Source organism: Bubalus bubalis, chromosome 15 (genome assembly GCF_019923935.1).
Source record: "Bubalus bubalis isolate 160015118507 breed Murrah chromosome 15, NDDB_SH_1, whole genome shotgun sequence".
NCBI lineage: Eukaryota > Metazoa > Chordata > Mammalia > Artiodactyla > Bovidae > Bubalus > Bubalus bubalis.
Genome location: NC_059171.1, coordinates 14,562,538 through 14,575,095, shown reverse-complemented (window position 1 = coordinate 14,575,095; position 12,558 = coordinate 14,562,538). Strand labels below are relative to the sequence as shown.

The following is a 12,558-nucleotide window of genomic DNA, read 5'->3' as shown; positions in this document are numbered from 1 at the left end:
GAATGGCTAAAATGTTGAAAAATGAAGTCTTTCATTTATGCGGCTACACTTGAAACAAATAGAGACTGAAAAGTTATTTAAATGAACTACTGGCCTTCCTGGGCCTTGAAACAGCTGCTTTTGCGAAAAACTGCCTCCTTCACAAAGACTCTCTGCTACAGTCTTCATTCATGCTACAGTTGACATTTTAAAAATCTCTAATCACCCTTTTGAATGATATTCCAATTCCTGAAAATGGTATCTACCACAGTGAAACACCTTATTTGGAACGCATCCAATTCTGGATGGAAATGAGAAATACTAGAAACCCAAAGATACAGAGTTGGGGAAGTGGGGAGGGTGTCACGGGAGAAGACAGGTATAGTTCAGCCAAAAAGCTTCCTTATGAATCACTGTTGGATTTAAGAAAAAACCCAGGGAGATATTCTTCCTGTAGAATCCTCAAATAGTAACACTTTCTAGCAAATCTCCAAACAGGACTCAGCAAAAAGGGACCTCCTTAGCCCAGCACAGCTTTTTACGCAGGCTTCGCCAGAAAACCTTTAGATAGAGTTCTCCCCTTGCCCTGTTTTGCAACAAGATGAGCAATAATGATTTTCTGAAAGAAACAGAGAATCTGTCTCTTTTAGTGTGCAAAGAGCCAAAGTTCATAACTGGCTGGGAGATTACCCATCCCAACGGATATAAACGATCGTATGCCAAAGAGAAATGCCGTTAAGGCTCGGAGCTCTACAGCCAGCCGGAGCACCCAAATTTTCATGTGTTCAGTCTACGCTCTCCAATCTCGCGTAACGTTTGGCGACCTGCTAGCACACCCAGAGCCCCTCCGCACTGATGATAAATGCCACATCGGCTGCTAGGTGCCAAAGAGGTTTCCCAATCCTAAATCATATCAATTTAAAAGGAAAAAAAAAAAGGAGGGGGCCGGGAGAGAAGGGAAGAATAACACGCCAAAGGCGGGGGGGGGGGACCTCACAAAACCACCCCTAAAGATGACATGATTTGTCTTGGAAGGGACGGTCCGGTTTACTAGAAATGGACACGTTGCTAAGTAGCCAAGGGAGGAGGTATGGGGAACAAGAGGAGGGTAGAAACAGCTGTCCTCCCTACCCGAGGCCCCGGACCGCGCTGAGGCTGCAAACGGGCTCGCGGGTATTTCGGGGTTCCACCCAGCCGGACAAAGCTCAGGGCGCCCAGGTAGGGGCCGCCAGGCACAAGGGCAAGCCCAGGAGGCATTTCCCTGTAGAGGGCGCTCACTGGGCGTCGTAGGGAAACCAGCTCCAACCCTCGAGCCAGAGGAGAGGAAACCCAGTTCCCAACACCAAGGCCGGGGAGGGAGGCTGGGATGCCCGCAGCCGGGGCCGGAGAAGAGATTCCCCCGGGCCTGAGGGCACCCCGGCCGGGGTCCGCGAGAGCGAGCGCGGCAGGCTGGAAGCTTCAGGCTGCGAGCGGCCAGGCGACCCGAGGCCGAGCGCAGTGCCACCCGCACCCCCGTCTCGCCCAGCTGCCGCGCTCGAACGCGATCCATAAGAGATGCCCTCCCGCCCCTGATGGCCCGCGAGTCCCCTGGACCCTCAAGCAGGACGGGTCGCCGGGACTGCGAGTCCAGGGTCCGCACCCCGGCATTTTCGGGTGCATTTTTCCACGCATTCCCGCCGCCCCTCCCCAGCAGGACCCAGGACTGCGCGCCTCCGCGGGTCGCGTTACCCCGTAGTGTCTGCTCTCTCGCCCCAGCCACTGGGAACATCAAACAAAAGAACTTTTTTGCAAACTTTCCTCTCCGGACACTTCGCGGGTTTCTTAAAAAGCTTAGCCTCATCTTCCCAGAACCTGCATTCAATCCAGTAGGGAAGCTGGCGCGGGGGGCGGGAGGGGGGGCACAGGGGGAGGGTTCACGGAGGAAGGGACCCCCAAAGTTTCCAGGCCGTCCCTTAGTCTCGGGGAGCGCGCGGGGGGGACCAGTTCCTTCGAAGCCCTATGCACGCTTCCTCTCTCTCGTCCCCCTTCCCCATCGGTCCTTCTCGGCCACGCAGCAAGACCCTCGGGAGGGTGAATAAGTTGGGAACCTCTTCAGCGGCCTCCGCGGTTCGACAAAACGGCAATACCTTCGCTCTCATCCCGGGGGACCTCAGGGTAACTTCGGCGAGAGGCGCTTTTCTGCGGGAAGGGAAAGGGGAGAAGGCGTGGAGCGCATTTGTCCCTTAGATCCCCGGGGGATCCCCAGCGATACGTCTGGCAGCGGGGGGCTAGAAGGGCATCCCCCAGGGGGCGCTCCCCGATTCCCCGCGGGGTCTGCGGAGTCGGTTCGGCTTCCGCACCCTAAAAGGCGCGCGCGCCCCCCGCCCGGCCCAACTCACCGACTCGGCGGACACGCAGGCCACCAAGACCCAGGTGAGCAGGATCCAAGCGCGCCGCATATTCCTCCGGGACCGGTGGCTCCCAGCCGCCCGCTTGCAACGAGGGAGAACACGAAGCTTCTCGCCCAGCGCCCGGCGCTGCTCGCGCAGAACGATCCGGAGCAGAGCTGCCGCAGCGATCGCGGTTCGGGGGGCTCGAGGGGACTCGAGGGGCTCGGGGCTCCGGAGCGCCCGCTTCCTCCGGCTGCGCCCCGGGACCGCGGCGCCTTCTCACTTGTTGGCTCCTCCACTCCCGAGGCCGGATTGTGGCTCCGGGCGGGGGAGGCGGCTCGGAGGATCTTGTTGCTCTGCTGTGGTTTTACTCCTCCGCGGACTCCTTCCCTGTGTCGCTGCTCCGTTTCTGATTTTTTTGAGGAATAAATTAGATGGCTTCGAATGTAGCTGCAGCTGAAGTTTGGGGGCAGAGCGGCGGGGGCGCGCGATTCGCGCGGCTGGAGCTCCCGGAGTATCTGGAGAGTAGCGCGTCCGAGCCGGGCTAGTGGCTCCGCCGCGGCGCCCCTCCTCCGCCTCCTCCTCCTCCCGCGCCGCCGCCTCCCTCCCCGGGTCCTCCTCCTCCTCCAGCTCCCTCCCTCCTCCTCCAGCTCCCTCCCTCCTCCTCCCTCTCCCTCCCTCTTCCCTCCCCGGCCGGCTTCTCCGGACTCCTCCTGGCCGCCCGAGGAGAGGAGGCGGCAGTGTGACTCCCAGCGAAACCCGGGAGAAATTCCTCCAGGATTACGCCCGGATTGGCAGCTCCGGGGACCAGTGGCCACAGGCGGCTCCGCGCCGCGGCTGCGCTGGGTCCGCTCGTCCTCAGTCCATGCTTCAGTGCTCTGCTACGCCTTCATTCTCTGGCTTCTTTCTCCCCTAGTCTCTCCCCTCTTTTCCTCTCTCCTCCTCCGTACTCCTTCTTCTCTATTTCCTTTTCACTTGCACTTTTCTGGAAGAAAGATCGGTGAAAAACTTGATATGTATTTATTAATAGCTTTTCTGGCTGCGAGAATTGGACTAGCGGTAAGAAACTGCTTTGGGGGCGGGGGTCGGGGCGGGGGGAACCACGAAGTTTACAGATGCCTGCAAGCAGTGTGAAGTGTTTCTAAGTCTCCAGTTAATGAAAATTGTATTTAAAAAAGAAGACAGTCAATGTAGTAAACGTATATTGAGTATTTCCCATTCTCCCTAACCACCCTCCCCCCAAAAAGGAAGTGGAGGAATACTCCCATAAATTAAAAATGCAACACTTTCAAAGCTTATAATTTCAACTAAAGACTTAAATACCATTTTGCCTCACACAGTTTAAGCCCCTAAGGTATTTTATAGGTTCCATTTCAGCACAGAAATAGGAAGCTTACAAATAGGGCAATTTGATGAGAATTGGATGGAGACCTTGAATAATTACCGATTTAAGAGAACTTTAAAGAAAAGAGGGATAATGTAATTTCTAGTTTGCAAAAAAAAATAGTGTTATTTCCTGAATGGAAGTAATCGATCTGAATATTTTGTTGTGAAGTCTTTTTTTTTTTCAATTCTGGGTCTATAGTACACTATACAACATGGCAAATGCATAGTTCCTTCCTATTTCTAGCATCATTTTTCTCTCTGACTTCTGAAGTGAATGAATTATGGAGCCATTCTGCTCCTAGAATGCCTGCTCTAGGAAACCAGGGAACTTTCTGTCTTGTTCACCACTGTATTCTCATTCCTGCTTCATAAAATACACAATGTATATTTCTTGGATAAACTTTGATCTAAAACTGCAAAAGTATCTGCCTGCAGTGCAGGAGACACAAGAAATGCAGGGGAAGATCCCTTGAAAGAGGAAATGGCAACCCACTCCAGTATTCTTGCCTGAAACATCCCATGGACAGAGGAGCCCGGCGGCTACAGTCCAAAGAGTCACAAAGAGTCAGACACCGCTGAGCATGCACAGATACTAGACCGTGAAAAATTTTGAACTTGGGATAAATTAGACTCACACTCTAAGTGAGAATTACAATGTCTTAGTAACCTTTCATGGAAGAAATCTCAGAGAAAGGAATTTAGAGAGCCGGAGGAAACATTAAGAGAACTGAGTCTGAGATATCCACTTCTTTGGTTTAAATGTCCCAACTACCAGGCTCCCAACAGGCAAATCTAAGGTGTTGGCAGCCAAGAGGTAATTTGGAAAAATGGAAGAGTAGACAGAAAAGACGGAGAAGGCACTGGCACCCCACTCCAGTACTCTTGCCTGGAGAATCCCATGGATGGAGGAGCCTGGTAGGGTGCAGTCCATGGGGCCGCGAAGAGTCGGACACGACTGAGCGACTTCACTTTCACTTTTCACTTTCCTGCATTGGAGAAGGAAATGGCAACCCACTCCAGTGTTCTTGCCTGGAGAATCCCAGGGACAGGGGAGCCTGGTGGGCTACCATCTATGGGGTCACACAGAGTTGGACATGACTGAAGTGACTTAGCAGCAGCAGACAGAAAAGAAAAATATCAGGAGACTGGGAGTTGTAACATCAGACGTTTCTGATTCCACAGAAACTGAGCTGGTACCTGTAGATCAATGTGGGTCTGGGTCTTGCTTGGTTCTGGGGAGAATGAACTATGACGGTGTTTTTAAGATGGATTCTTTGTGGTTTGAACATGGATGAACGTGGCCATTCCTACTTCTGCAGGGCTGCCAGTCCAAGGGCCACTGTCATCCTGTAACCTGGATGAAAATATTCTTAGCTCCCCTCACCAATACCCTGTATCCCATCCCCTCCCACCCCTACTCCCACCACTCCCCACAGAAAATGGTCTGGCTAAACATGCAGAGTTAGCAGCTTCCAAGTAGGGAGACTCGAACCCCAGTCTCTGGGTTTCAGAACCTATGGGTTCCGTAGAATTCATCCATGGGTTGAAGAATTTCTTGAGATGGAGAGACTTCTGAAATGAGTTTCCAAAGGACAATGAACAATATAAGAGAAATGTCATCTCTATTCCCAAAAGAGACCCAGTCTGCTCTCCAGACTTTGGGCAAGGCCACTCCCCCCATCTCCCCAACAGTTAAGTGAAGTTGCTCATTCGTGTCCGACTCTTTGCGACCCCATGGACTGTAGCCTACTAGGCTCCTCTGTCCATGGGATTTTCCAGTCAATAGTCCTGGAGTGGATTGCCATTTCCTTCTCCAGGGGATCCTCCTGACCCAGGGATCGAACCCAGGTCTCCTGCATTGTAGACAGATGCTTTTACCGTCTGAACCACCAACAGTTGAGAACCCATCAAATAAACGAGAATTTTAGTGAAAGGGGAAAAAGCACTTCTCAACTGGCTGTCACAGCTGTTGATGTTTATTGGGTCATCCACCTAATGAGCATGGAGACTGTTCTCTGTTTCAACTTAGGCAGACTGGTAAAAATGAATTAGCAGATGCATCTGTGAAAGGAATGCATCTATGCAACTGATGGCACACCCCAAATCTCTTGGTATTTTTGAGACTCTCAGTGACTTGGTATTTTTTTAATAAATCATCTATAGGAGAATTTATGTAATAAGGAGATGGTACTGTTTTATGGTTTTTCCAGTAGTCATGCATGGATGTGAGAGTTGGACCATAAAGAAGGCTGAGCACCGAAGAATTGAGGCCTTCAAATTGTGGTGCTGGAGAAGACTCTTGAGAGTCCCTTGGACTGCAAGGAGATCAAACCAGTCAATCCTAAAGGAAGTCAACCCTGAACATTCATTGGAAGGACTGATGCTGAAGCTCCAATAGTTTGGCTCCCTGATGCAAAGAGCCGACTCATTAGAAAAGATCCTGATGCTGGGAAAGATTGAGGGCAAAAGGAGAAGGGGGCAGCAGAGGATGAGATGGTTGGATGGCATCACCGACACGATGGACATGAATTTGAGTAAACTCCAGAAGATAGTGCAGGACAGGGAAGCCTGGCATGCTGCAGTCCATGGAGTTGCAAAGAGTTGGACACAACGTAGTGACTGAACGGCAACAACTATTTTGAGAGTCACATAATATCAGGTATATGATAACAAATATTCAAGACTTGGTGCTTAAGTGCATGAACAGGTGTGGCCAAAAGGATAATCTGACCGTGGGAAAATCACAGACTGTGAAAACACTTACACAAGAGCTGGCTACCAAAAAATTAGCCCTGCTGAGTGGGAGTGGGGTTGTCCCCATTGTTAGACACATGTCTAAACTTGAAAATGGTGAAGACCTGTGTCTTAGTTTATTTGAGCTGCTTTAAGAAAAATGTCATGGACTAGGAGGTTTATAAACAACAAAAATTTATTTCTCACAGTTCTGCAGGCTGGAAGTCCACGATCAAGGTGCTGGCAGCTGCAGTGTCTGGTGAGAAGAGGCTTCCTGGTTTACAGTTGTCTTTTCACTGCGTCCTCATGTAGTAGCAGAGGTGCAAGATTCTCTAGAGCCTCTTGTAAGGGTGCAAGTCCTATCCATGCGAGCTATGCTCTCATTACCCAATCATCTCCCCAAAAGCCCCACCACCTAGTACCATCACCTTGGAGATAAGGATTTCTTGGAAAGTGAAATTTGCTCAGTCCAACTCTTTGCGACCCCATGGACTGTAGCTTCCGGGCTTCTCTGTCCATGGAATTTTCCAGGCAAGAATACTGGAGTTGGTAGCCATTCCCTTCTCCAGGGGATTTTCCCGACCCAGGGATTGAACACGGGTCTCCTGCACTGCAGGCAAATTCTTTGCCGTCTGAGCCATCAGGGAAGCACATGTGGTGGGGCACGCTCACTCAATCCATGAGTTTGACTATCACTACAGATAGTCACCTATCTGTGCTTTTACCTATTTGAAATATTTTTAAACTGATAACGGACTAAAATTCAGTAGAATCTGGTGGACTGTATCAAATACAGTATGTCTAGCTTGTGACTAGAGCCAGAGGCTCCTCTCTAACCTATGTTTTCAAGTCCTTATTTCAGGACTGTGCTTTGAGGGGCACAGCAAATACAATAGCAGAACCAATCACTTTTCAAATAGCTTCACTGATTGCTAAAAATAAATGCCCTTTCTCAAGAATCTCGAAAGAAAATATAACAAATGAACAGAATGTAGAGACTAAGGTTCAGAAACGTAAAAAATAAAAATGAGAACCTATTTTGTATCTACATATCCTATGATAACTGTGGAAGGGCAGGTGTTATGTTCCAGGGGGAACTGTCAGAGCAGGAAACTGCAGAGGAAAAAAAATGCTACCTGGTTGTTCTTCCACTCAGCATCCCCTGGAATGTTCCCAAGGCTCTGGGTTAGAAATCCATTTAGTAGCATCAGCTCTGACTAAATTCACTCAGAAGAAAATAGAACGTGAGACTATGATGAAATCTAACCAGCCAGATCGGAAAAGGCAACGGCACCCCACTCCAGTACTCTTGCCTGGAAAATCCCATGGATGGAGGAGCCTGGTGGGCTGCAGTCCATGGGGTCACTAAGAGTCAGACACGACTGAACGACTTCACTTTCACTTTTCACTTTCATGCATTGGAGAAGGAAATAACAACTCACTCCAGTGTTCTTGCCTGGAGAATCCCAGGGACGGGGGAGCCTGGTGGGCTGCCGTCTCTGGGGTCGCACAGAGTCCGACACGACTGAATCGACTTAGCAGCATCAGCAGCAGCAGCAGCCAGCCAGATATTATCAGTGCTAATAATGGCAAGTGAGTGGAGGCCATGATGAATATCCACAGGCCATCCAAGAAAATCTATTCTTAGCCTCGGTCTTCACACTCTTCTCCCCGTTCACCTCTGTCAAGCCTTTGCCAGGGATGTTGACTGATTTGAGTTTCATAATTTGAGTCTGTGCTAATGTTGAACAAGATGGTCTCATTTTGGGCAGCAGGACACAGGCAGGAAAGTCAAAATCGTAGAGTACATAAATTATCCCCTGAATAACACAGAAGGCAAAACACTCTTTTTGGCTTCCCTAACCTTGGAAGGAAAGTTATGACCAACCTAGATAGCATATTGAAAAACAGAGACATTACTTTGCCGACAAAGGTCCATCTAGTCAAGGCTATGGTTTTTCCAGTGGTCATGTATGGATGTGAGAGTTGGACTGTGAAGAAAGCTGCTTTTGAACTGTGGTGTTGGAGAAGACTCTTGAGAGTCCCTTGGACTGCAAGGAGATCCAACCAGTCCATTCTGAAGGAGATCAGCCCTGGGATTTCTTTGGAAGGAATGATGCTAAAGCTGAAACTCCAGTACTTTGGCCACCTCATGCGAAGAGTTGACTCATTGGAAAAGACTCTGAAGCTGGGAGGGATTAGGGGCAGGAGGAGAAGGGGATAACAGAGGATGAGATGGCTGGATGGCATCACTGACTTGATGGACGTGAGTTTGAGTGAACTCCAGGAGTTGGTAATAGACAGGGAGGCCTGGCGTGCTGTGGTTCATGGGGTTGCAAAGAGTCAGACACAACTGAGCGACTGAACTGAACAGAACTGAACAGAATGGCATGGTTCTTGAAAGACTGGCAAAACTTGGCATCCATTCATTTGACAAATATACATGGGTAACCACCTGCACACGCCTGGTCCTTGTGGGGTAAGCACATGAATTTTCTCAAAATATGTTACAGTAACACATTTTAAACTGAAAGTTGTCCTCAAGTCACAAGTCTGTGACTAAGGTCCATGTCAAATTTCACCCTAAAATCAGATATGAAAATTTAAAGAAAACATTATTTATAGAATATATCATTCGTGGGCATCAAGCAACATTTTCCTAAGAGCTATATATGTGAAATTAGAAAGTTTCCATAAAGGTATCTTCAAATTATTTGCACTGCACTTGTATTCCAGTTGGACAGGAATATCTAATCTTGGTTGATCTGATGTAAAATGATATCCTTCTTGTTACTACTGTCTGCATAGACTATTACTTTAATGGCAGCAAGCCCTACCGCCCCACTGCCCCCACTATTCTTAGAGATCCATCTTCTCCAAGACCCTGGAGGGGAACCCTACATACTGTATACTAAAAAGCCCACATCCCCTTGCTCACAATTATGCAGACCGGGGCTGGATGTTAGGGGAGGCAATTTATTAGTGGGCCAGATTCACCCTTCAAATCATTTAAACTAGGGAACTCAATTGTACAGTGACCTGGGAGTTATCCAGAACTGGTAAGGGTTCTTGTGTCCTGAAACAGAAGGGGCTGATCTGCAGTAGAAAGAATAAAGCAGGTGAACAGAGAGGAGAGAATCAGAGAACACACGACTCCAGAATAATGCAAGATTCCTGATTTTTTTCCAGTTCCTTTCCTAGCCTCTTTTTGAGATCCAAACCAACTCGATTCCTTTGGGATCTACAAAATACTCTGGTAAAGTCAAGTCTTTAAGGTAAAGTCCTCATTTTTCCTTAGCTAGTTTTAGAGGATTTCTGTTCCTGGTAAACAAATGATCTCAGACCAAGACAGAGCTGAAAATGAGGTAGAGTTTTGACTATGTTTCCTTCACTTGGAATAGAATAGAATCCTTGCCATTTACTGCTTTATACACATATGAGTAAAGAACAGCTTTGTTGAAGACAGCCTACCATAAAAGTTATTTAGATTTCCAGAAAAAAAATTAGGAAAAAGGTATTTACATCATTGAATTATGTTGGGGAAAATATTTTCCCCAACTCAGTAGAGTTAGGTATCTTAAATATTCTAAAAGAATAGATTCTTTTAGAATTCTAAATTAATACTATAGTATTAATAGAATAGAATAGTATTATAGAATAATACTATTTAGTACTATAATTAATATAGAATAATACTATTTAATACTATAATACTATAGTATTATTATAATACAAATAATTATAGAATAGCATTAATATTGGGACCACCTGCAGGCTAATACTGGCATTTGCTTCATTGAACATATTTCTAAAAGGTCTAGATGGCAGAGTGCACAAACATCCAGGTGTGAAACGTTACCAAATTCTTTCAGGTAGTGAAATGTGAAACAGGCAGTATGGTCACGCCTGGGTGAGCTGTTAACTCACTCAGTACACTCAGGTGACAGAATCTTGCATTTTATACCTGCTGTTAGTACACTGCAGTGGATAATAGCTCAGGGTTTGGCAACACACAGATTGGAGTTTGACTCATAATTCCACCCTTTATTGTGCTTTAAGAGGGCTTGACACCCAACAGCCCATTGACTCTAAGTCTCAGTTTCCTCATCTATAGATTGGAAATAGTAAGGTTAATGTGTGGAATCTGTGAGCTCATGCATCAGAGCAGTTATTGAGTTATTTTGTACATAGTCAATTTCCAATAAATGCCCTTGTCATTATTAGAGTTTCCTCTGTCTGAAATAACCTATCTGTTCTCCCAGTTCTCTGGCTAATCCCTACTTGACGGTTCAGTGTCAGTTTAGAAGTGTCCTCATTGGTGAACATTTGAAGGCCTACTGTGTGTCACAACACCTCCTCCAGGTAGCCTTCCCTGATCCCCCTCAACCGAATAAAGAGACCTTTAAGACACTTAATTCTCACCTATTAATTATAACCTAGGATAGCACATTTGAATATTAATAAAATTTGCTTGTAGAAATATGTTCTGTTGTATCTAAAAGTACAAAAAAAAAAAAAATAGCGTCAGTAAGGGCATAGTAAACAAGAGAACCCAGCATTCTACCTTTAGAAAAATGTGCACCATAACAAATTTAAACCTACATAAAAACCTAGAGAGGGAGTGTAAAAATCTAAAATTGTAAATTCTAAAGGAGAAGTAAAGAGAATTGAATTGTTAAACAAAAAACCCTCACTCTTTTGAATTCAGGCAATGGCACCCCACTCCAGTACTCTTGCCTGGAAAATCCCATGGATGGAGGAGCCTGGTAAGCTGCAGTCCTCGGGGTCGCTGGGAGTCGGACACAACTGAGCGACTTCACTTTCACTTTTCACTTTCATGCATTGGAGAAGGAAATGGCAACCCACTCCAGTGTTCTTGCCTGGAGAATCCCAGGGACAGGGGAGCCTGGTGGGCTGCCGTCCATGGGGTCACACAGAGTCAGACACAACTGAAGCGACTTAGCAGCAGCGGCAGAAATAAGGAAAATGTTTCTGGGAAGGAAAAAATACACTGAATCGTAATGTCAGAATTCAATATGTCTGATGTTCTTGCCTGGAGAATCCCAGGGACGGGGGAGCCTGGTGGGCTGCCATCTATGGGGTCTCACAGAGTCAGACACGACTCAAGCGTCTTAGCAGTAATGCCCCCATCACAAAGGAAGAGACGTTCTCTGCAGATTTCACTGAAAGCAACTCTTCCCACCTGCTCACTCACCACACCCCGACACTCCAACAGCCCAAGGTGACTTATGTGAACAGCCCAGTCTGAATGTCTTCCTTTCCCTCCCAACTCGTATAACCCTAAATAGAAACAGACACAAATGCATGACACACACGTACGTTTTTTGGTTAATTTTATTCTTACTTGTTTTGCAAAAAAAGATCCCATTAAACACCTCCTTCATCTTGTAGAAATTCCTCCAAGTCACTTGACAGAACTTTCACTCATTTTTTTTAAATGGCTGCATATTTCCTTTGGTATGGGTATTTCACACTTGATTTAGTCATTTCCCTGTAATAAGGCATTCAATCTGTTTCCAGTGGTTTCCTAAAAACAATCTTACAGGAAATACCATTTATATATTTCCTTAATTCATGATGATTTTCTTTCTGGAGACTAGATTCCTAAGAGTGGGACTGTTGGGTTGGAAAGTATAAATATTTTTAATTTTATGAGATGTTGTTTGACAGTTTCACAACAGAAAGTTTTCACATTTCCTCCAGGGATGTTTGAGAGCATTCTTTTTCTTTCTCCACGTTGCAGCCAGCAATAGATGTTAACTTTCTTCTTGGCCATTTGATAAGTATGAAATGACAGCTCATTGCTAGTGTTATGTGCATTTTCCTGAGTACTAGTACTTTAGGGCATCTTTTTTTTTTTAAGGTTTTGTTTTTTTGTGTGTGTGTGTTTTTTTTTTCTTGATGTTGACCATTTTTAAAGTCTTTGTTGAACTTGTTACAATATTGTTTCTTTTTTTTTGTCCTCAAGGCATATGGGATTTTAGCTCCCTGCTGCTGCTACTGCTAAGTCGCTTCAGTTGTGTCCAGCTCTGTGCGACCCCATCGACGGCAGCCCACCAGGCTCCTCCGT

At 46.8% G+C, this 12,558-nt stretch overlaps 1 protein-coding gene and 1 long non-coding RNA gene across 2 annotated transcripts in view; one reads left to right on the top strand and one right to left on the bottom strand.

Moving 5' to 3' along the window:
* SDC2 (syndecan 2) overlaps positions 1 to 2,558 on the bottom strand; it is a 121,154-nt gene extending 118,596 nt beyond the window's left edge. The window contains exon 1 of the mRNA XM_006061121.4: positions 2,358 to 2,558. Within this exon, the coding sequence (XP_006061183.3) occupies positions 2,358 to 2,417 (60 nt within the window). The 5' untranslated portion in view covers positions 2,418 to 2,558. The remainder of the gene's footprint in view (positions 1 to 2,357) is intronic.
* Positions 2,559 to 8,726: 6,168 nt separating this feature from the next.
* On the top strand, positions 8,727 to 10,687 carry LOC112579126. Its single transcript, XR_006544843.1, has 2 exons — positions 8,727 to 8,946; positions 9,657 to 10,687. It is a non-coding gene; the product is annotated as an uncharacterized LOC112579126 (long non-coding RNA).
* Positions 10,688 to 12,558: the final 1,871 nt, after the last annotated feature.